The sequence below is a fragment of the Coccinella septempunctata genome, chromosome 7 (assembly GCF_907165205.1).
Source record: "Coccinella septempunctata chromosome 7, icCocSept1.1, whole genome shotgun sequence".
NCBI classification, from domain to species: domain Eukaryota; kingdom Metazoa; phylum Arthropoda; class Insecta; order Coleoptera; family Coccinellidae; genus Coccinella; species Coccinella septempunctata.
Window position 1 is genome coordinate 281,240 of NC_058195.1, and position 23,826 is coordinate 305,065.

Consider the following 23,826-nt stretch of genomic DNA (forward strand, 5'->3'; position numbering starts at 1 on the left):
TTTTTTCCAATATAAGGTATGAAAAAATTAAAACAGAATATTGTTAATCGAGAGGGAGTCATGAAAAAAAAACAATATAAATGATTTTTATGAAAAACTTTTAATGGATTGAACCATTGTAGTACATTTTTCAAAAATCTCTTCAACTTGCTTCAAATTCTCACTCCTTTTTCCAACCCCATATTTTTCTTCTTCTGAAAATCAACCACCTTCTTCGAAATTTTAATTAAATTTTTCAATTTCTTCAATCGATTGATTTTCTTTGTAAAATCCCAATACTTCAATTTCTGCCTAGTTTCTTACAATCCAGTTATTTTTTTGGGTATTCGGTAGAATAAAGATCATTCAACCAAATCTAAACAAACAGAAATAAAAAGAACGAAGAATTATAAAACACAAAACTACATACATCTCGAATTTTTTTTTTGCTTTCGAAATAATTATGAGCTTCAAATCGCCTACCATGCTTTTCGATATCAATAACGATATTGTCGATTAAATAGATAAAGGTTTAATTGCAGTCCATTTATTGTAAAACTACTCCAAAACGTTGGATACATTAGATCATAAGCTATCGATTTCTATTTTTAAGTGCTCTTTATTGGAAGGGAAAGTCAGTTGTTTGCAAAGGGATTACCTATACACGTTTGATATAGGGAACAACCTTTCGATTTCAAGAATTTCATGTTATCATAACCCTTTAAAACAAATGAGGGTTCCCATTCAGGGCCATTACGCTTCATTTGTCCAATAATAATAATCCAATGGAGGTTTACATTGACATTTTTTGGAGTTCATAAGATGATGAGTGTATTTCCTTTTTTCCCCATCTGAACTTTATCTGTTGAATAAAATGTGAAGTGTGACAGGATGAAATATTGATTATGTGTCTCTTCAACCCCAAGAAGAGAAGTGTACCTATGTATGTATATAGCGAAATTAATTCAATTCGATCAGCAGTTTACCTTGCAAAACAACTGATATGTGTCCATTAATTGACAGATTCAGATAACTAGATTAACAGGCAAGTCTCATTAGATTCATCAAGTCCCCCTGAATGTGACTAATTGCCGATGCGTGTTTGTTTGTCGATTCAATGTGGAAATGAATTGAACGATGATAATATCGTGTTATCTGATTGGTCCCAATTTTGATGCGGATTAATCACGACATTTGTTGGTTTTCCTAAGACCAAATAAACCGTCTTTTGTCTTCGTGGGTTATTTTTGGTTATCTCTACGCGTCAGGATGACTATACAAAACCGCGTTCAGATTTCAATGCATACTCCCCCTCATAAACTGATGACTTCGTAGAATCACGAAACGTACATCAGTAGCAAGTTGAAACATTTAAATATCATTAAATAGCAGATGTTTCCTTTGTAATCATAACGGATTACACCAAACAATTCCAATCAAAATGTAATAATTATATCATCAGTATTAAATATCCTCTAGTTGCATGAGCAGCATCCAAAAGGAGCAAATTCACCCACAACCGAAATCGCGGCGTTTAAATCGCAGTAAGCGATAAATCAACATTCCGAATTTCTCCAGTTGGCGGCTAGCTTTAAGGGTGGAAAGTGCACAAGGGCGCTTTCTGGTCCCGCAATCCCGTCGAGAGAAGGGAGGAAATTAGAGATCTCGCAAGTTGAGTCAGGCAAAGGTGTACAGCCTTAATCGGATAAAGAGCTTGGAAACTCATATTCAGGCTTTTGGGTCGGTTTATTCAATATACAAGGATATTGAACGTGTGAACAACACACCAATTATATTGTCGTTGTTCATACCTTTGATATTGAGCATCGTGTAACTTTAAGGTCCTTTCCAAAACTTACCATCAGTTTTTTCCTCATGAACATATGTGGAGAGCTGATTCTGAATTCAAAAGCTCAAAAATTCTATATTTTTTCATATAATTTCTGCTAAATACCTATTATTTAATTCTCGAGAAGTTTCAGTTCAAAGTTCTCGTATGGGTTTCTGCTGGAGATAGGAATTTTTCTCGCTTTCACTTGTTATAGATTCGGAACAGAGGTTTACATGACATAATGTTCCTAAACAGCTCCAGCGATACCCAAATTATAGGATAATTTTCGTTTACGAAGTATTCTCACTCGTTTAAAGTTACAAGGCCATAAGTGAAACGCTTCCTTGGGGAAAATTTCACATGACAGTGGAGGTGCGAAGTACACTTTTGCCGCAGGAAAAGTGGCGTAACTACATGATGAAAAACATTGAAAATTCAATAAGAAACTGATAAAAAGTGTAGGTATCCCACACACTGTAGGTTCATGTTTCCTCCACGAAGAAGAAAAAGATTGAAATTGTTTAAGCATGGGAATTTTCTGTAATTTTACTAAGTATCGTCCATCTCAATATATTTTCCGAGGCACTTGGTATTTATAATGAAATTCGTAGCAAAAATTACACCAATTTATTTCTAAAAATACTTATCAACCCCATCTCTTACGAAATCTGAATAACTCTTAACCCTCGTAAAAACTGTGGCTTTTCTTTTGCTGTCTACCATCCTTCCAAACGAAACCAAACCTACCAGCTTTCCATCTACCACTAAAGGACTTCCAGAATCGCCCTGCAAAAATGTTGAGTGTTATTTTTCGTAAATGGTAGAGAAAAATCTACTTGAAATGATTCTTCGTATCAAAGAAACGTGTTTCACTGTACACAAACTTACATAGGTCGTTGTTTTTTCGCTGGGTTTGATGCAAATGTGATTTTTGGTTATTTTGGGATGCACCGGTCTTGGGAAATGATCTTGGCACTTATCCCAGTCCTCGAGTACCAACTTGACAGATTTCAAACTGACCGAGGGTCTTCCCCGTTCCGTCAAACCCCAACCAGACACCACACCTTTGATTCCTCCAGGATGATCCTCCTACGATAAAAAAAACTGATGAACTAAAATAACAAGGATCTACCTCCTCTATCTCACCTCTGAAATCTTGATGGGTTGAACCCTATCGCTGTAAACCGCGGGTTTCTTCAGGATTACTGCAGAGAAATCGTTATCGAACATGTCGAACTTGAACTCGGGATGTTTCAGCACCTTGTGTATCTCGTGTGAAGTACCCTTAGGATCGAAGAGGGAATTTGCTCCGATCAAGACCGTCAAGTTTGGCCTTACCGTGTTTTCGTCTACGTGTGTGCAATGTGCAGCCGTGAAGACGATTTTGGGTTTGATCAAGGCTCCTCCACACAAAATTTTTCTGTGCTTGCCGTTCGTAGTGACCAAGGCGACTTGATAAGGGTGGTACTTTATATCTGAGTCTCTACCATGAAGGATTCGGTCCATAATTTCAGGAGGAGCTCCTGGAAATGTTCGTCATGAAATTAGCGATTCATATTCAGCGAAAAAGAAGCAATGAAACTAGAGAAAAATTTTGTCAAGTTACTTTTCAAATTCCACTCTTGTTCTGAATCGTAAATGGTTAAAATTCGAGAAGCCGCGTTATTATTGGTGAGATTTTCTTTAAAATAAGGCATAAAAACGTTACCTACCTTGCGACAAATACACCCCACAAGAACACAAATACACAAAAAATACGATATGCATCTCGTTGCACTTCACAAGCTGAAATGAACGTCCAAAAAAAATTTCTTGGATCACTAGAGCGCTCTAGATGTCTTGTTGCAATGGTACACTTACATACATTTCCACAACGGGCAATAAGTTCTTCGCTCATGAAGATGATAATAGAGCAGAATAATAGATGAAAATGTTGGTAATTGCAACAATGATTCCTACGTAACACCGTGATTTAGAAGTACATGTAATATTACACTTTCACATCTGCTAGTGAGATAATGAAATTGCTTTGAAAATCGTAAAATCGTTATTAAAATTAATACTACGGCTTTTGTTTGCTTATTGTACCTGTAATGTTGATTCATGATGGTACTTCATATTCTGAATGTTTTCAATCAAGAGAAAATGTTTCCAAAGCGGAATCTAGATGAATCCTTCCTCGGGGTTTCAGAAAAAAAACTTGCAAGATATTTACAAATCGTGCTACCAGAACTCTTCATAAATCATTTACCTAACGGTTTTTTCTGTTTTTCTTTTCTCAAAATCGACAGTAGTTTCGTATTATTCATGGGTAGGAGATAATGCTCGAAAACCGGAAGGTAAATTTGCAAATCCGTTGATGTGGAAATTCTAGATAGAAAAGATCAGATATAATTCAATGGAAACGTGTGATTACAAGGAGAAGTCGCAAGACCACAATAAGCAACCTATCTTACTAGACAATTTCTACATTGAATGAAGATTAATATTCGTCTACCGGACATTCAATTTTCCGTTGAAATTCTACCAAAACCAGAACCCTGCTAGAAACCTGTCCGAACCCTATTTGGCGGTGGGATGCTTTTGATAACCAGCGGAGTGTAAAAAAGTGTTTCACTCAGATTGTTTAGGCAAACGTCAAGAAATAACAAATAGCTTTACGTAAACTGGGATCAAAGGGTTGATACCTCACGTAGCTGGATAGAGTAGGGAAATCCAAATGAAATTTCAACACACACACAGGGGTCGTTTTTGCAAGGAAGCTTCAATCGCATTCAATGATTCAATGACGAATGAACTTGAATGTATGGTTTTTGGCTTTTTGTTCAACACAATATATGTCTCATTTTTTAGATCGGGAATTTTCGTTTCATTCATTGAATGAAAACGGCGCATTCACCTAAATCTAAAATCTGATCAAATTTATCCTTTCGTGCTTTCTATTAGCGCATCCGCCATTATACATATTTCATGCAGCACTGTATAAAGACTTTAGTCTTTATACACTGTACCTACCCTATCGCATAATTTAGTTTCTTCATTAAATTTACTTCACTTCGAAACATACCTGGGTATAAGGAAATATGAAGAAAGTATAAAGGAAAATAAGTAAAAAGTTTTGTCTGCAACACAACATACACGTTAGGCTGTCAAAATAATCAACAAGTGATTTTACTTTCTAACCTCCAAATTGAAAGACGGTGTAAATAAGGCATAATTGGGATCCGTGAAATAAAGTTTAAAATGAAAGCTAATTATCGAATTCTTCAGAAATAATTGGCTAAGCAGGTACAAGATGCGATACATTATTATAAGAGAATTCAAGCCGCATGACTTACCAAATATATCGGATATCGTTAGAAATGCCTATGTTTCTAACATCTATAATTCTTGGTTGAATGTAGTTTTAAGTGAAGTGAGTAACATGAAGTTTTTTAAATAAAACGACTGTTTATCAATCTAATCCTGCATTCTTTCAGATAACTTTTCAATTGATCACCTTGGTATCGGCTTACATGTTCATTTTTATGAATGTTCCGTTGTACTACTGCCTTTTGTCAGTCCCAATAGTTTTCACTGTACTTTACGTTGTAATTTATGGATCTGTACTCATAAAGTCCGCCGAACTCATAAACACAAAGAAACCATTACAATGTTGGGTTGCAGAAGTAATAGAACCAATTTTCTCGAGTGGCACGACCCATGACGAATACAGAGTGATCTCAGAGGCTGATCTTAATGAAGCAATTGATTTGAAAAGGATGAGAAGAAGGGTGAGTTCTGATCTTCACTTCTCGTTTTTTCTTCTTCAGAAAGAAGCAATATTCTAAAAAATATCCTCAATGTTGCATATACGATATAATCAACATCGTGTCTTATTTTTTTCCTTTTGTATCAGATGGTAGGAACCGTAGCGGTCATGAGGCATACGAAAAGGCAGGATTGGGCTTGGCTTTTTCGATTGGCAGTTGATCAAAGGTTCAGGAAAAAAGGAGTTGCTCTCAAATTGACAAAGACTGTTCAAGATTGGTGCAAAAAGAATAGGTTCAACAATTTGGAACTTTGCTTTACAGATTGTCAAGAAGGCGCTAGGCAAGTTTTCGGGAAGGCAGGGTAAGTTTTGAACATTTTTCAACTGAGACTTGTGATAAAGTAGTTTTATTATTCTCAGGTTTGAAGTTTGCCAAATGTATCATCAACGACTTCTGACCAGTGCTTTTACATTGCAAATGTACCAGCTGAGGTATGAATTGCGATCTTCATTCGAATGATTTAAAAAAATTGTTAAATAATTTTTCAAGTATAGAAAATATTGATATTTATTTATTTTGTGACATAAAAGGAATGTAATATACGTTTTTACCAGTATCGATTTTATCTACCCCATTGCTTTAATGAAAGAGAAAATAATAAAAAACTACCACTGCATTTAATATTAAAAATATATATCTTTATTCTCTTTGTTAAAAATATTAATAATCAACAAAATAGTCCTTTTAAAAAAATTATACGCATATATTTATTTCGCAATGCATTGAAATATACAAAAACATCTCGGATCAATTAAAATATACAATAATCCAGTAAAATTGGAAAAAATACATATACAGAGTGATCTTCAAAAGATCTCAGCTGACGAAAATCAACGGAGATTTAAAAAATCTTCACACCTAGACCAAGCTGGACGCCCCAGGGATTTCTCCTTCCAATTGTCCGGACAAACTTGGAGAATTCCCCTTAGAACTTCCGTAAACTTTAGTCGAATACCCTGAATCGTTATTAGTGTCTCTGTCGGCCGTATCGTGCGCACTTTCGAGCATTCTCGCGGTACTTTCGAATATTTTACCACCGTCCATCATCCTAGAGGCACTTTCGTTATTGTTCCTCCCGTCCAACACCCTCAACTTGGCGAAACGAGAGTTCAAATCCACGTACTTGGTGGAGACTGCGTTATGGTGGTTGTAATATCTAGAATTGTCGCCGACGTAACTGGCCTGACTTTCGGCCGAATGCTCGTTCGAACTCCTGCCGTGGTTTATGATCACCGTCGGTTCCAGGTGTCTGGAAGGACCTGGGTCGTAAACCGCGCCGCCCAAATCTGCGTTATAGACCCCACTCCTGCTCCTGGGCAGCTCCGAAGGGATGTTGGAGAGGTTGGAATCGCCCATGATTCCAAGCTGCTGGGAGAACCTTATGGGACTGTCCTCGTCGTCGCTACTCTCGCTGTTATCTCCGTCTCTCTGCTTCTCTGATTGTTGCTGTTGGATTCTAGCCACTAGTTCTTTCACCGTAGGTCTCTGATCAGGGTTGTTGTCGTTGTCCAGCTCGTCCATGCTCCTTAAAATCGAGGCGGAAATGTAGATCAATCTTATTTCTCAAGAGTACTCACCTTGTAGACTGTAGCGGTCCCTTCTCTATACTATCCAACATCTCCAAGCTCCTGGATCTGGGTAACTGCGGTTCTTGAGCCTCCTTGTTCATCATCGTCACCCTCTCCGACCTCCTACCTAGCACTCCCCTGTTTAGCTTCTGCTCCAAACCCGCCACCCTTTGTCCCAACCTCAACTGCGCCTTCTGCAGTTCCCTCTTGTCTTTCTCCATCTTAGCCTCGATGTGTCTGAACAGTGGGGCGCAGTAGCAAGTGTAACCCACACCCACCGGTCCTTTCCTGATATTACCTGCAAGGTCCAAGTAGTACTGTTCGCCTTTCTTCAGGGGTTCTTGAGGTAGGGAGTCTAGTCGTGGCGATGGGAAGGCTTCAGGGTCTGGATAATAATGACAGCCGTAGGGAGACCAATGGCGACCCTTCGCCAACTCCAAGGTGTCTGAAATAAACAGCTTTCATCACTTTTCTACCCAAATTAAAACTGAATTCTTTACCATCTCCTTCCTTGGCTTCAAATCTGACTTTGCTCTTTCCCCTAGGTTTCTTGCTACGCGTGGATTTTTTATCTCTTCGGAAACCGGTACAGTCGTCCAAGATGGACAGAATCTCGTGGAGGTCTTTGCGTATGGCGATGTCTCGCGCTGTTTCGCCCTGCTTGTTCCTCACTCTCTTGTCGCAGCCTGCCTCCAGTATTATCCTGGTCAGTTTACGTCTTCCCATAGCTGCAGCGATGTGTAGAGCTGTATCTCCGTTTTTGTTTTGTTCGGAGACCTAAATTAAAGTAATGATTTCAGTTTTTTATCCAGAATTTGAGTATTGTGGTTAATCTCACCTTACACTGGGCGGATATGAGGATCCTAGTGACCCCAGCATGTCCATACCTGGCAGCAGTGTGTAAAGACGTGTCGCCGTAATGGTTTTTCATGTCAACGTCACACCCGGCCAATAGAAGCTCTCGGCAAGACTGATTGTGTCCGTTTTGGCAACAAAGATGGAGTGGCGTGAAGCCTCCGGCGTTGGGGGAGTCCAGTTTTGCACCAGCGGCTGCCAGAAGCCTTATGGTCTTGCTGTAGCCCTTCCACGAGGCCTCGTGCAAGGCGCTGTTGCCATGCTGCGAACGGAACTCGTGATTGTATATAAATTTTTACATTTTTTACGCTCGTAAAATGTTCAAAACGATGTGAAGTGAGAGAGGTTGTTGCGAGTGTTTTCAAAGGTTTTAAAACGATGAGTATGACGTGGAAGAAAACGAAAGTAGCGACAAGATGAGGGAAGATTTGTAAGGAGAAGTAACTCAACAACTTTTTGAATTAAATATTTGATTGTGTACCGAGACGCCGGCCGTTTAATGAGTGAAATATGTAGTGGTGAAGAAAAATTTAAAGCGGCGTCGGTTGCTCAGTTAAATCTCGCATAAATTAACGAGAATCGCGGCTGGCGTGGGAGCTAGTTAGGAATTTAAAAACTAGTTTGGCGAAACGATTTGTCGGACAATATGTTATCGCTTAAACGACAACATTTATTTCTTAATGAAAACGTTGGAAGGTCAATCTAAGCCCGTCTATTTTTACGTATTCCGCAGTTTTCTCGCATGCAATATTTTTGACACATATACCTAACACCGCATCGCCGACTTATTTTCTTGGAAACAATGGCACTCGAAAAGAAGTGAATCATTGGCAGCTTCATAAAGAGAGTGCAACAATTAACGACTTTGGCAGAATTTCAGGTCGGTTCAAACGCCCCGATAGGTTGGATGAAGGAAATGGACGAATTCTTGAGCCTTTGATCATCTTTATAACGGCGAGAATTTATTTTCGAAAAATATTACTTTGGATTATGCGCGACACAGGTTCAGATAGTTGTCCAATTTTTTTGTTTTGTAGGTCATTTTGAGAAGTAAAAGTGATGAAAAAAACGTAGTATACTCACCACGCTGTCCTGCTTGTCAGCATCCGCCCCTCTGGCCAACAGCAACTTGATGACCTCCTCGTGGCCGTCCGCCGCCGCCCTCTGCAACGCCGTGCAGCCGTCCCCGTCCGGCGAATCCACCTCCTTGGGCGCCGCGACGCCCAGCAGCAACCTGACGACGGGCGCGTGTCCTCCTTGGGCGGCCAGGTGCAGGGCGGACCGTCCCAGTTCGTCTCTGGAGAACCGCACGCATCTCTGACCGCCCAGGATGCGGGCGCATGCCGCAACGTTTCCCTTCGCGGCCGCCGCACGAAGAGCCGCGGTCGATGTGCTGCCCCCTGAGCCCCCGCCGCTCCCTGCGCTGCCGCCCGCGCTCATTCAGGGCCATCCGTCATCCTAGAAAAGAAGATACAGAAGATAATTCAACGAACAAGAGAAAAGAGAATCGAATAACAGGACTAAATTACAAGTGTGTGAATGCGATAAATAAATAGGTCTAAAATAAAGTAGCGTAGGCAAGACCAATTTTTAGGGGGACCCCAAAAAGGGTTGGTTTGGCACCAAGAATTCTGAAGGGGGCGTGTTCACCCTGGCCCCTACCTGTCTACGTCCATGGTCAGATTTGTAAAAATATCGTTCCTTATTAAAGATTCGAGATCGCTAGTGCTTCTGAATAACGGCGTACAAATTTTAAAAAATTCGTCTTAAAACGAGAAGCTAAGAACGTGGACGATACAATTATTGGTATGTTTGGCGGTAATTTTTTTTCTCGCTTTCTTATTAACGAAACGAAATTAGACGACTCGGTAATTTGTAACGGCGAGAAGAGTTGTGTACTGATTGATGAGTCAGCTTTATTATCATCATCCCAAATGGAATTTTGATACTTCCACTTTTTGTCAGCTTCAAATTTAAATTATGGTGGATTGTTAAAACGGAGAATAAGTTCATTTTTCCTGTGGCTGTGAGGGAAAACTGTTCCTATTTAACTGTTTGTGATAAAATAAGGGAACAGAAAGTATAGTGTATTGAATAGAAGGATTTTGAACTGTACATCAACTGTATATCATAGAATCTCAAAATTTTTGAAGAGCCTGTGTGATACCTGTCGAAAAAAACATGCACACCAACTTTCAAGACCATCACTTTCAATAAAACCAACTCCGTTAAGTACAATATTTATTCGTGCGAAAACGAACGAAGAGTCGCGTAAATAAAACCACTTTTTCTACTTTCCATCCGCGACTTTCTCCAAACAAACTCCGAGACGTATAACAAACAGCGGTATTTTCGTCATTATTGAAATAAGCATGATTTTCCAGCAATTACAGAGTAGATTGAAATCGACAGCCGTATCGATATTCCGACGAAATATCTGCCATAAATCATAAGAAAATACGATAGCGATTATATATTTCTATTTTGAAGCGGTGAACGCGTTCCAAACGTAACAATCGAAATATAGACGGATTTCGGGATGGAAAATGCGATTTGTTGTATTCGATCTACAACCTTATACTTTTTTATAAGGACTTGTTCAGGATCAAAAATACCCTGTGGCGTCTTTTTACGCCAATCATTTCGAAGGGATACAATAGATGGCACATCCGTCTGTGCCTCGCTCAAAACGCTTCCCCAAACGGTCGTATATCCGATGACAAACCGCCATATCTGTACGCGTGATACTACTCATCTGGTTAAGAGAACTGTCGTCAAATCTACCAACAGGCAGGTAAAACCAAGTAGAACACAGTTCTGGACTCAGAACGGAATTCAACCAACTTCTTCACAGACTTCACTAACCGTTTTCATAAGGGAAATCATGAATTATTCAAAGTGGATCACCATGAAGAGCGTGTTAATACATACAATATATGGTAAATGATAACTATTACGAAGATCATCCTTCCTGTTATATTCTCGCAATTAAAATCATTATTTCAATAATATCGGTACGATGAGGAAGTGAGCGCTCTTCGCTTATTTTCGAGCCATCATATTCAATCTATCTGTATGATTTTGCTCATGATTGCAGGCAATTTCGCAAGAACTGACTTAGAGGGGAATCAGCTGATGTAAAGAGTTCGGAAATCGCTCTATTTATTCAAACTGCTGCTTTCGCCTCCACGAAAGTCGAATAATTAGACCGTGCAAAGATAACACATCGGAAAATACCCCAAAAATTGAGATGTTTGACGTTTACCGATGCAAATATAAAGAAATCCACGTCAGTTTGACGAAAGTGAGGTTGAAACCATAGACATAGAGACACATAGACACAGAGGGTTATGTCTTTGCATAGACATAACCCAGAACTTGTGTTTGGTCTATGGTCTATGTTTGAAACCTATCAGGGTCAGGGGTGGGTAATACCGATTCGACTCATAAGGCGAAGAGTCATTTCATCATGGTTTTTTAAGGCAGGAAGATGGATCTCCTCTTCTACTAGTCCAAGATTTGAATTTATCAAAACGCGATGTCATACCTCATCGCAACCTAATACTACGAAAGTTACCAAAACAATCGACATACACCGGTCTCCAAATGCCTTTCATTTCAGCTGCCAAAACGTTTAATCAACCGTTTTCCATTTGTTGGAAACTCGTCACGTGCTTGTCGCTAAATTTCGCTTTTGTTCTAGTCGCTTGGAGAACTAATGCACCATAAATTAAGGCTGTCATACGCTGAATATTTCTACTTTCTTTTCTTATATCGAAATGAAATATTCTGCGTTACATTTTCCGAACATTAACAAATGAAGTTTTCGTTCGTGATCTGTAAACTTCGTAAAGATAAGTCCCTGTTTGACAGGCCGAAAAGCGGTTTTACAATAAACGTCATTACGTTTTCAGGAGCGATCAATCGTAGGCACTTTCGTACATGATATATGCACGCATCTTGGCCATATAATTCATCTAGACCGGACCAAAAATAACATCTTCGACCAGTCGAAGGTCTGCCAACGTAACAGGTTTCTTTCTCCGTTACGTAACGCGAGGCAAGAACAACCCGAAAATACGGATAATTAAGCGGGTATCTCTCTCGACGGTTGATATTGTCCATATAGCACTTTTGATTCGAAAATTCGAGTCGCTTCATTAATCCCGAGGCCGCTTCTCGAGATGATCGATGCATAATTTATGGCTCAATTAGCATGGCTTACACGGGACTAATTTTAACACTTCGGAAAATGGGATTAGGATTCTGTGTTTTGATAACTCGGAAACTTGTTTGAAATCTTGTTAGAATTCCGAAAAGGATCGATTGAAAGATATTATCGAAGTGGACACGGTTGACTGATTTCGAACGGGGATAAAATAGTAGGTCTTTATTGACTTACTACCACGATTCCGCTACTTTATGTTATAGCCGTAGGTGTAGGAATGTACAAGTACAAGAATGCTACTTTTGCTCATGCTGCAAATCATACGAGATTCATGAATATAACATGCCCAAAAACACTTTTCTTTGCTCTAGGAGTCTAAGCGATAATACCCACCCCTATATGGAAAACTCTCTACTCTCTATACCCAACCCTATCTGTGATCTGTTAGAACTGTCAGGTGGACGTTTATTCCATAGACAACCTATGGTTTATTCTTTGATCGTCGATTTATACTCAGATTTACATGCGGTTCAACGTCAAAAATCTCAATTTTCTAGGGCTGTTTTTGGTCTTCTCAGATCTTGCTACAGGTTCGAGAATGTTAACTACGTACAGTCCTATTATTCGGCTTACTTTTGGAGAAATTTGGAAATTCCGAATCCTCTAAATCAGCTTGTTTCCTCATGTGAATGTGATAAAAAAAGCTGTAGTTTTGACAAGACCGGAGGTGTTCTCTGCATCTGATCAAATAAAAAAGGTACTTCGCGAATGTGGTATGGTTGAATCGAAACCAGTTCCAACGTATATTCCTACAGTTCCCCCGTTCAGTTGTATGGTAACATAGCAGTCGTAACTCATCTGTCGTGGCAGAAAAAGGAATTGAATATCCATAAAAAATACTGTAGAATTTGTTATTCATTGGGTCGGGCGTGTAACGATGGCCATGCCCAGGCTCTACATCGACAACGGCCATCGCAAACAGGGTACTCATTTGCATAAAATTTTAATTCGATGCTATGTCGAATACTTGGGTGTATATGGGGAATTTGGTGTTCCTCCACTCCATCACTGAAGTGAGGAAAAGCGAAAATCTCGAATAATTTCAATTATTGTAGGATTTCCGTTAGCGCAATGAAAAACTCTCGGACGGAACCCAGAGGAATGATAACTATATTACATTCTATCTCATACCGTAATTATTTATCGACCACTAACGAGCCTCCTGACGTGCCTCGTACGAAAAAAGAGCCATCGTCGTTTTTAACATAGTCCTGGCCACTTATCGCCCATAAACAATCGGTCCGGATTCAAAATTAATTATAACATGTCCAAATATCCAGCAGGAAGTTGTCAGGCGACGATGGTTATTTATCGACGCGCGTGAGAGGATTCTGGTTTCGTAGATTGATACGGAATTGGCATAATTTTTCAATTTCTACGTGGGTTTAGATAGTTCGGAGTGAGGTGCGCCCCAGGGTTCATTTCGAGAACCTTAAAATATGCAGAAAGACGTCCTCATGTCGCTTCTTCAATATATTTATGGTTGAATGATTCATATAAATATGGCCAACGTTTCATGGATTCCTCAAGGGAAAAAATATGTATCCATAATGGCCTAAGAACATAAAATTTGAATCCCAAAAAGTTGACTGTTGACGTCAACTGCCAAAAAGTTGACAGTTGACGTCTTATTTTTGACAAATCATTTGTCAAAATTCTGTGGTTTACTTAATTTTCCGAAAATCCAGGCCTGCACCGTGTAAATATATGTAAGAGGAACGAGTATCAAATGAATTTAAACTGCGGCAAGAAACGGCAACCCATCATTATCCCCGCTTATTACAATCCGTTCTTCTCCCATTTCCAATGGATGTCGTAGATTTTTCCTCTCGGCTCCAGCAGCTCGTGCCGGACTTTTCACTATACGACGTATCTGAAACTATCCCCCCGAGGACGCTACGGAGTCGATCGTTCAGCGAAATTACTACCTGGTCGTCAACCTAACCCAACTTCTACCGCCTAATCACCATTCCACTTTGTTTGGTACCACCACACTTACGAGGACTGGAGTCTTGTTCTTCTTTCGACGCTCATGTGGTCAATTTCGAATTGCTTCGTTATTAAGAATGCTCTCTGGAGGAGAGAACAGTTATCTCGATGGTATGTGGACCAGGGACGGGCTAGGGGGCGCCCATCGACCGTTTTTAGATCCGTCCTGGGATATAATTAAGAAATACACAGGAGGAAGTGTCACAAGGCGATGAAGACATTTTCAATTTTTTTTCAAGTATAATTGGACACAATTTTGGTGTCATTAGAGAGAGAGACAATTATTCCGTCATTTATAAGTGCCTGTGTGCGATAAATATAAGATTTCAATTTTTCTTTTATAGCACACGAAGAATTGAAGCTGCGTCACCAATCTACTAAACCAATATATTTGATTTTTAATGAAATACGCCCTTTCAGTACATACTTTTCATACTGGTAGCAAAAATAGTTCGAGCTAGCGGTAGTTCTGATAACTGGAAGTTGTAATGACCAGAAGTTCTAATGTTTGGTAGTTGAAATGAATTGAACTATCTACCGATAGTTCAAGTGTCCAAATAGCGCTCATGCACTTATGCCTATGACGGTGGACTAAGTTTCCACAGTTGTGTGACATGAAAATTTCGAAAAATTGAGTGATTTATGTGTAAAATTTGAAGCGTTACTATTCGATACATCTGTAGTTACATATTGAAGATGCGAGTCACGTTTGAACCGAAGAGCGGGTACATCTGTAGCTTTTCCCATTTGCCCATGCCAGCTAGACCCACGTGACACATACTCGCCGAACAATAAACAATGGTATAACGAAGACCAACAATTTGTTCCGATACCGACATGTAACCGACTCTTACGTTTGTATTAACAACGGTTATACCAACATTTTAGTCGAACCATTGTCCTGTCGACTTTATTGTAATTAGGATTAAACGCAAACGTCGTGCATGTCTTTTTCTGTGTACGCAGTAAACCGAGGTGTGTATACAGGGTGGATCCAGGAAAATCGCCATAGAATTCAATATGTAAACTTCACCTCAGTCTGGGCGGATATAGATCAAATAAAGGATTTCATAATGAGATACTCCCAGAAAACTTAATTTCTTCTGATACGGGCAAAAGATGTACTTACTTCGTTAATCTAGTTATTCAAGTTCAACTCCTTTTTCAAGACTACTTTACGATTAATACTGGTTCTCTGTGAACAAGGATTGAGTTGGTGATATCTGGTATTATAATAACGACATGGTCTTTTCATCCTGTATTGAGATCTGGAAGTAGTTATTGACAGTAGTACACAGCACTCACCTATCTCTATCAAAGTTTTTCCCGATAAAAACACACTTTTACTCGTCTATGGCGAAAATACAAATGACAATCGTCAGGCCTGGCAAATTTTCAATGGATCGTAAAAGGCGTGGTACAAAATCGGCTAGCGACGTTGAAAAACCATCGTAGAGCTCGCCCAGGAGCTTCATTACAGGAAGTAACGAGCCATGGATGGAGGTTGTGTCATCATGTGTCGAACACATAAGTTTTCCAAAAAGGATGGGTCATTTCATGGTTCTCGGTTGAATAACAGATTTGCAGTGTGAACGTAGTCCTTAGAATAGGTGCCAGAAGTTTTGAAACTCTAGAATGGATCCAACCATTCGACAATGAAACTCGGCAACATAACGAGCGTTCGAAATTTTCATATTTTGTCGTGTTCGATCGCTAAGTTATTGTGAAATTTCTGCCATTCTATGGTATCGATGATATCTTCCATGATATCTATCATGGTGAGCTATAGACGTAGGTCATCTAAATCAAAAACGTTAACAAATCAGTGACCCTGAGGCGCCTTACGCCAAATTATAAAATCATCGATCGTTCGTTATACCTCTCACCAACAAGAAGTCAGGGATATCTAGATAATTCACGACATCGATCCATTTCCCAGAGGCAAGAAGGAAAAGGTTCGGTTTCCGCCCGCGGTTAGTCGATCAGATGCTCGGCAATATCGCAGACGATCTATATAAACATTAACACCATTTAACTAGAGATATCAGTCAAAATATTTTAATCAATCTTTCATTGGTACAGTGCGGAAGCCACTTAATCTGCTCGTATCTCAGGTGGCTATAAATAGGAGCCTTAGGGCGAGTTTAGACTGTTCGAAATCGGTTCAATGGCTGCTGCATCTAGCACCATCGGCCAAACAACGTTTGCAGATTTGTGACCTTAAGCACTTTGAACTCTTCCACTATTAACCAGCGACCAAGTGAGTTCAACCACAAAACGGTTAATGGAATACACACTGTATATATTATTCATTCAAATGTATTGCAAACGAATGAAATTTGGAAAGAGAAAAGGTCAGCCGCATCAGGGGAAAACGGTTGTTAATTTGATGAGTTTTTGGCCAGAAATTCGCTCCCAATCAACGGTTCTGAATCATCACAATAAACAGTTTCCAGCTCACTCAGACATCTCGGAGAAATACGAGTACATATTTCGATTCACAGCTTACGTAGGACTCTAAACAATCTTCAAAATAAAATGAAGAAACCAAATCACTCGTGACATTGACCGAATTCTATGACACGAATACGTTCGCTCTTTTCCGCTACTGACTTGCTTTCGAACGTGTCCGGAAAATTAGAATCGAAATTATTGTTGAATTATTCCTTCAATTTAACGATTTCGCAGTTGATTTCACGTTCGATTTTATGAGATTGTTCGCCACCAATGATCGGTGGAAAAGAGGTGAGAATTATGGGAACACATCAATTGAAGCATAGAATAAATAATTATTTTTAAGTCTATGCATGTAATAGTCATAGAGTCTAATTCATGTGAGGGGTCACAGATTATAAGGTTGTTTGATCTACTTTCTTTTTCTTAGGTTCCTTCAGAATGGCTTTCTGTGTTGGATACGTCCAGATCTAGAGCGACATGCGAGTGTCACCGAACCTGAAGAATGATCTTAGATTTAACTCGAGCAAACCGATGGCGATCATTATCAGCATCCGGTATTCGGTTCCAAGAACAGTCTCGTAAAACTGGCGTATAAATCCAGCCTTATCGTAAATTATGGTTTTTTCCGACGTTCGAACGTCCCCCTGTTTACAGAAGGCGACCGATGTTTTCGAAATCGCAGAGGCGAATTATTAATTTTGGCAGAAAAATGTCGGACGTTCGTTGCCACTGTCTCGTAAAGATATTTTTAGGTGGCGTTTGAGCGACGTCTATTGTTCGTTTGAACAAAAGCAGTCGCGTTGATTTTTTTTCTAGGCAATGTAAATAATCGGCAAGTAAAAATAAAAACGGCCGGTGGCTGTCGTCTTGAAATCGAATACGCGGATCTAGCGTCGACATGTTTTAAAAAAAATGATACATTGTTTATGAATATCTCTTTGATCTGCCAATCGTCCAGGTTTTTCTTTATTTTTTGACGAGCCACACTTATTAATTCTATGAAAACAGAAATATGTTCAAATTTTCATTTCTCACTAACAGTAAAAACAGTTCCTGCCCCTGAAAAAAGTTGGCCCCACTTTTTATTTCTTTCTTTCGAAGAATTCTGTAGTGGAAGCAGAGATCTCGACATTGACATTGTCATAACTATTCTGTGTTTAAGATAAAATTGACATTTCTCTCTCGCCCATGAACCAGAGAGAAAGACAATGAATTCTCATTTACAACCCGTATATCTCTCCTAACGGAACGCAGCCTCATTAAGTCCGCCCATAGAGTCTGGCGTCGACTTACTTATCACTCCGACTCGTTCCGAGAACACAGAACATTATTTGAATTTCGAAGCGTCCAACGCCCACCTGGACGTAGCATTGTCGGGAAAAAGAACAGGAGAGCGGTACAAGGAAATCCGAGAAGGCTCCGGATCACGATACACCCACCGAACAATCGCACTCGTGCGTATAATGGATGTCGGGTTTGCCGTCGCGGTATTTCATGGACCAACGGATTTATGGTTGTTGTTTTAGCGGGCTTTTTGTTGTGTGTATTGTGCGTGATCCGCTTTATTTGGGTCTTGACACGCTTTGGGCCCCGTTCAGCTGCCGGATTGGGGGAAAAGATAGCGTCCGTTCACTTCTTTGAACAGTTATCGGTGGTCGGTATATAATGATTTCTTAAGCACCGAGTGGCAGAGGCACAGCCCTCTTAAACTCTATGTTAAGAGGTCTGTGGCAGAGGCATGGGGCACAATCATAGAAAAAGCTCCCCTTAGACGTCAGATGAAAGAAGAAGAAAAAAAACATCAGTTTGTCAAAAGTTAACACAGGGGTGGGTAATACTTATTCGATTCATAGAATGAAGAGTAATGTTTTCGGCCTCGGTATTCATGAAATTTATTTTATTATGGTTTTTTAAGGCGAATCGATCCAAGTCATGTAAAGTCTAAACACTATCAGGCGTGGTGCTATACCGTTTCATAGCTAATAGCTCTACGCGATCTTTCGTTAAGAAACGCAGCCAACTCCTGGGGTCACAGCTCGGGTTAACAACTTAGAAGTTTCCGTAAATGTCGAGATATTCGATCGTTTATTCCATACATGACGCACTAAACGCTCGGTAAGTAACATAACGAGAGAGAGATAAGACCGTAGGCGGAATAACTCTCTTGACATGGAGAACCTTATGGCGCGAGTATTGCGATTTCTCCTCTTCTAGGAAGATTTTCACAGCGCAGACATCGACATCAACAACCTTCTGTCCATTTATACCAAAAAAATCTCGTATTGATATTTGCCGAGGCCAAAACCAGTGCTTCGTGCTCTATGACTCGGAACCAACCTGCCTCTCACGTTCTATAAATTCTGTGGTCTGGAGAATTGTCAAGATTTTCGGAAAACGTCAAAATTTTTAAGTATTTTTCGCGCGTTTTTCGTATATTGCGGTCAATAAGCACTACCTTTATATCCAGATAGGTCTAAGCATTGCCTCAGGCGCATCGCCGTTTATACCTGTATTTCAGTGTTAGCAGTTTCTCCAAAGTGACAGCTCCGTTGTCCCAAATCACCTGTAACGTATTTCCAACGTGCAATTTAATACTGCGACACTTGTAAGCGCGTTGAATGTTGTAATATTCATATTTCATGATGTCGTAAAAACGGAGCCTGATTCCGCTTTTACGAGCATCGATTAATAAGTTTCGCTTATTCGGATCTTCGCGAGGATGAGAAGATGTTGCTAGATGAGTCCGGTTCTAATTGAGATGGGTTTGTTTCAACGGTTGACTTGGACGTTGGTCTCTACCAACGCGGCTCGTTAAGAGAGAATAAGGTGTTAATGAGGAATTTTACTGGTCGCGACTTTCATTAAAAAGGCGAAGAATTTTATAGCTGCCTTTTATACTCCGTAGCGAGGAAGTGAAGAGGATCGTTTATGGTCAGGAAGGGTGTGTGAATGCGTGAACATTTTTCTAGTTCGCCTACCTGAAGATGCTATTGTAATACAGAACCAAAAATACTGTGATATATGACGAAAATTAATGATTTATCATGATAGCACATAAAATATACAATCCAGCAGTAAAATCGTCGAGCTTACCACACACACAAGAGGTCAGATGGTTCGCGCCTAACCAGAAATAAAACCGTCCAAATAACAACATTTCGCGCTGTCCTTTCGGCCGTTACGTCGCCTTAAAAACGCAATTTATGGTCGGATTGCCGGGCAGGGAAGTTGTGGGGGCTCTAACGACTCTCCACGTCCGAAAATACGCGCAATCCGTCACGGAGAACGAATTTTAATAATGTACGCCGATTACGGACCGTGAACCAATGAACATATCCGACGTTATGACAGCTTAGCCTAGTTTCGACCCATTATTTTTCCCGAGTTTCGACTCGGTGCATGGTCTCATTTAATCGCCAACGATTTTATCCGATAATCATATCCAACTTGCGAGCCATCGTATATGCCAAAATTACAGTCATCTTTCGGTCGATAAGTCATTTTCATCTGGATGGTGTAATTGGTATATTACCGTCGTTCGTCAGCCAACTGTTAGTTGCACACATTGGATCCTTTCTATGGATAAGAAATGTCACGAACACCACTTTCATTTCTATGCGTCACATCCTCACGTATTTCTGTGCCCCGTGAAAACCGCCCAAAAGTCACGAAGGAACGCACCTCCCTTTTCTGTGGACCATTAACGATCGACCATCGACAAGTCCGCGAGCACAGACGCGATCGTGACACATTCATCGAACGCTCTGTGATGCGAAATGAGCGATCGCGACGGCACATCAATCATACCAAACCTATGAATTTAAATTCACTGTTCGTTCTCCCGCCAGCGAGAGACAATGAGGTGGAATTTTAATGGCTGAAAAGTGCCATAACTCGAAGTGTTCTTTTTGCGCGGGGCGCTAAATTAAATCGAGTTCCCCATACGGTCGAGTGGTGTCTCCGACTTCTCGTCTTCTTCTTCTTCTTCGGGTAATGGCCTGTTAGATTGCGTCGTAAAGATGTGGATGTCGATATGGCATTTTGGACGTCGCGAAACCAACGACTAGAAGCGTTGAATCGAACCGTTCCTTCGATATTGTCAATGTTGACAGAACGGAGAATGATCGTCATGAACAGACCAAGTAAATGGCAAACTCCATGACCAAAAAAAATACATCAACTGATGAAACTCAACCATATCCCTTTTTTCATGCAGCTTCTTGGAACATACTATCTCCTTGAATTGAAAAAATCTGTAAATGCTGAGTAATTATTCAAAGTAGTTCATGAAATGAGCAGGGATAAACTGCAAGAAGCAAGCAGGAGGAATTTCACCGGATTTGCATGTTAAATGATCCTAGCAAATCGTTAAAATCGACCGTAATCATAGATAAGTCGTTTTTTACGACCCGTCCGCAGCCAACTATTCATTTATTTATTATTAATGTTAAGCAGGTCACTTTCTTCTTCGCACCGACGAACAATTGACAGCTTTTCTATCCGTCTTCGACGTACGGTTGATAATAGGGCTGGCCTCGCTTTCGACCAGATTTTTATCGCCTAGTTTTGCCCATTGAAATGTTCGTATTGCGTGCCCCAGATAAAACTTAATCGGAAGTGGTTGATAATTTGCCTTGCTGAGAGTCTTTTTTCTACGTATGTTGGTAGAGCCGATTGTGAGAATGGCGGGATTTCGATCGAAGAAAAAACCAATTTCGATCATGAAACTACGAGATCTGGGGCAGAGATAGAAACTATTCAATTAAAGCGAATTGATAGATGGTGTTACCAAAGAGTAACAACTCTTTGGTGTTACTCGACAAGCTCGAGATGATGAGATAGCCGGAGCTTTCTGCTTTCGGAACGCCTTCCGAATCAGAACTGTTTTATTTCGAAATATTGCATATCTAACCCCTTCAACTTGAATGTATTTCTGGTATACGTGAAGTTCTCTTCAATTCGTTCATCGTTCGACTACATAGAAATATAAGAGCAGAAAAGATTATAATTCTATGGCTACAGAACAGTACTATCTATGAATGCGTAACCATAAAAAAGAATCCTCTGAAGCTCATCTAAGGTCATAGATTTATTAAGTCTATGTCCGGGGTCTACCAAAAATCTATGATTCCGTCAAAGAAAAATTCCAATCCAAATATAGACTCTGCAAAGTCCGATATTCCAACTTTTGGCATGTAAAAAATGATTGGAGACTCCCTGAAAAACAAAATTTAATAAGGCTGCCGAAATCTGCCGCAAATCCATTCCAGGCAGCTTCAGTTTTGAGGGCCTTTTTCAGATTTGTTCACAGAACAACCAACACTCGTCAATCGCAGATTACTTCAGCGGTTAAAACGACTGCATAACTGCGGGACGACGTTCTTCCCATAATGAAGATATTCAAAGCATGTGAATAGTGGCCACTTATCACTTCTTTCCTTTACCTGAACCTGCTGGAAATCATAACTTATCCACCTCTTCTGATAGGTGGACTTTTTTAATCAGCTCGATTCTCGATGAAGACACACTTCCTGGAATTCCAGGGATTTTCGTAGTAACCATGGCTCACATTTTATCGTCGATAAAGTATTTCTCTCGGTATTTCTCGTTCCAACAAAACATACTTCTTTATAATTATTCGCTTCGATAATAAAACAAAAATAATCGTCAGCAAGCAGTCCGAAGCCGCTAAAAGCCTATTCCTCACAGTACCTGCATGATGAGAGTATCCCATATCAACATACCAAAATTGTTATTCCACAGGAACTGCCGCTATCTCGTATATCTATATCTTCATGGAGAGTTCATGTGAACCAAAGAACAACAAACATACCTACAATTTGCATACACATACCTTTACTACATTCCTCTGATGTAAACTCTACGCTTTTAAACTCAACTTTCCTCAAGACAACCCGGTCAACATTCACCGAATCACATTTTACGCAAAACAGCACTGGAATTTTATCGCACCATTCACAAATTACCGGTGAAAATTCACAGGATCACGTTCCAGCTCCAACATACACTGAATAATAATAAGCGTCCAATATTCATCGACTCTTCGGATTCTTGTAACAATCGGCTACCCGCGAAGGCCACCACCGAACAATGAGAATAACCCGGGTCTGAAGCGCTGTAAAACGAACAAAACCCGTACGGAAATACACAACCTTCCACAAAACAACCAACTTTCGCGCTCGCTTAATCGGCAAACGCTCCCGTCCTGTTGTATTCGGGATTTGTTTTAAAATTAAAACTCACGCAAATATCCGCGTCTCCCTCTATGTGCTCATGCGACGGATACTGAACCAGAGAGTTGATCTTCGATTCGAACAAACTGAGAGCTGAAAGTGAAGAGCCAGCTAGATACCCGTAGTAGATTCGTTCTTCAATGGAATTATTCAACGACTGAACAACACACAGGTAACGCGATAAAGGTGAGATACGGAGGTCGCGTTGTCTGGAATTTATTGAGCTATCAACTTATCAGGAACGCCAGCGATGGTGTGGTAGGTGGTGGACTCGGTATGATGATACATCCATTTGAACCTACTATGACCTCTTCCTCTTAGGAATCTTCAAATTGTCTTGTTCCATATAAAGCATGAATGGTGGATGCGAAAAGAGTTATTTATTTTGCGCATCCACCATATTGATTACGACAGTAAGTAACATAGAATTCGAAAGATAACCTTCTGTGGTATGAATTCAAAAATTCTATGGAACTTGAAACATAGAATTATTGCATAGAAAAAGGGTCTTGTCTCTGAATTATTGTTTGTAGATTTCAAAATTCCAAATAATAATCCTCATGCAATGTCCGAGGTTCCCTGTGAATAATATAATAGCAATGAATTTCTTGTATTATCGGTTGTAGACGACAAGATGAATATCGACTTTAAAAAAATTCATAGAGACGCCTATGGTTGAGGGTTGTGGAGAAAAATTTATTAAAATTACAATTTCTTTTTCGGAGTTCAAACTACTTTTAGAGTCTGTTGTTTAAGTATCAGAAATTTTTAGGTTTCTGGAAAATAACTCAAAAAAATTATAGTTAAAAAAACTAATATTTCTATGACTGCTTGACAGATATGAGCAAAAATA

General features: G+C 39.9%; 3 protein-coding genes across 3 annotated transcripts; 1 reads left to right on the forward strand and 2 right to left on the reverse strand.

Moving 5' to 3' along the window:
* Positions 1–2,422: 2,422 nt before the first annotated feature.
* On the reverse strand, positions 2,423–3,787 carry LOC123317289 (kallikrein-6-like). Its single transcript, XM_044903736.1, has 5 exons — positions 3,671–3,787; positions 3,523–3,595; positions 2,957–3,333; positions 2,699–2,899; positions 2,423–2,596 (listed from the first exon to the last, which is right to left on the reverse strand). Exons 1-5 carry the CDS (start codon positions 3,674–3,676, stop codon positions 2,444–2,446), a joined length of 810 nt encoding a protein of 269 aa, XP_044759671.1. The 5' UTR covers positions 3,677–3,787; the 3' UTR covers positions 2,423–2,443.
* A 1,196-nt stretch (positions 3,788–4,983) lies between these two features.
* Positions 4,984–6,176, forward strand: LOC123316992. The gene is made up of 4 exons (XM_044903321.1): positions 4,984–5,225; positions 5,290–5,583; positions 5,709–5,923; positions 5,982–6,176. Exons 1-4 carry the CDS (start codon positions 5,106–5,108, stop codon positions 6,079–6,081), a joined length of 729 nt encoding a protein of 242 aa, XP_044759256.1. The 5' UTR covers positions 4,984–5,105; the 3' UTR covers positions 6,082–6,176.
* A 125-nt stretch (positions 6,177–6,301) lies between these two features.
* LOC123317262 lies at positions 6,302–23,140 on the reverse strand. Its single transcript, XM_044903697.1, has 6 exons — positions 22,574–23,140; positions 9,129–9,503; positions 8,029–8,307; positions 7,691–7,967; positions 7,200–7,635; positions 6,302–7,147 (listed from the first exon to the last, which is right to left on the reverse strand). Exons 2-6 carry the CDS (start codon positions 9,483–9,485, stop codon positions 6,481–6,483), a joined length of 2,016 nt encoding a protein of 671 aa, XP_044759632.1. The 5' UTR covers positions 9,486–9,503; positions 22,574–23,140; the 3' UTR covers positions 6,302–6,480.
* Positions 23,141–23,826: the final 686 nt, after the last annotated feature.

Coding starts and splice junctions, on each gene's coding strand:
- LOC123316992 (XM_044903321.1), top strand. CDS start 5,106: ATGCGATACATTATTATAAGAGAATTCAAGCCGCATGACTTACCAAAT. Junction 5,226..5,289: donor TGAATGTAGTTTTAAGTGAA/GTGAGTAACATG, acceptor GCATTCTTTCAG/ATAACTTTTCAATTGATCAC. Junction 5,584..5,708: donor TGAAAAGGATGAGAAGAAGG/GTGAGTTCTGAT, acceptor CTTTTGTATCAG/ATGGTAGGAACCGTAGCGGT.
- LOC123317262 (XM_044903697.1), bottom strand. CDS start 9,485: ATGAGCGCGGGCGGCAGCGCAGGGAGCGGCGGGGGCTCAGGGGGCAGC. Junction 8,308..9,128: donor CTGACAAGCAGGACAGCGTG/GTGAGTATACTA, acceptor TTCCGTTCGCAG/CATGGCAACAGCGCCTTGCA. Junction 7,148..7,199: donor GGACCGCTACAGTCTACAAG/GTGAGTACTCTT, acceptor CTCGATTTTAAG/GAGCATGGACGAGCTGGACA.
- LOC123317289 (XM_044903736.1), bottom strand. Junction 3,334..3,522: donor TGGGGTGTATTTGTCGCAAG/GTAGGTAACGTT, acceptor GAACATTTCCAG/GAGCTCCTCCTGAAATTATG. Junction 2,597..2,698: donor GCGAAAAAACAACGACCTAT/GTAAGTTTGTGT, acceptor ACATTTTTGCAG/GGCGATTCTGGAAGTCCTTT.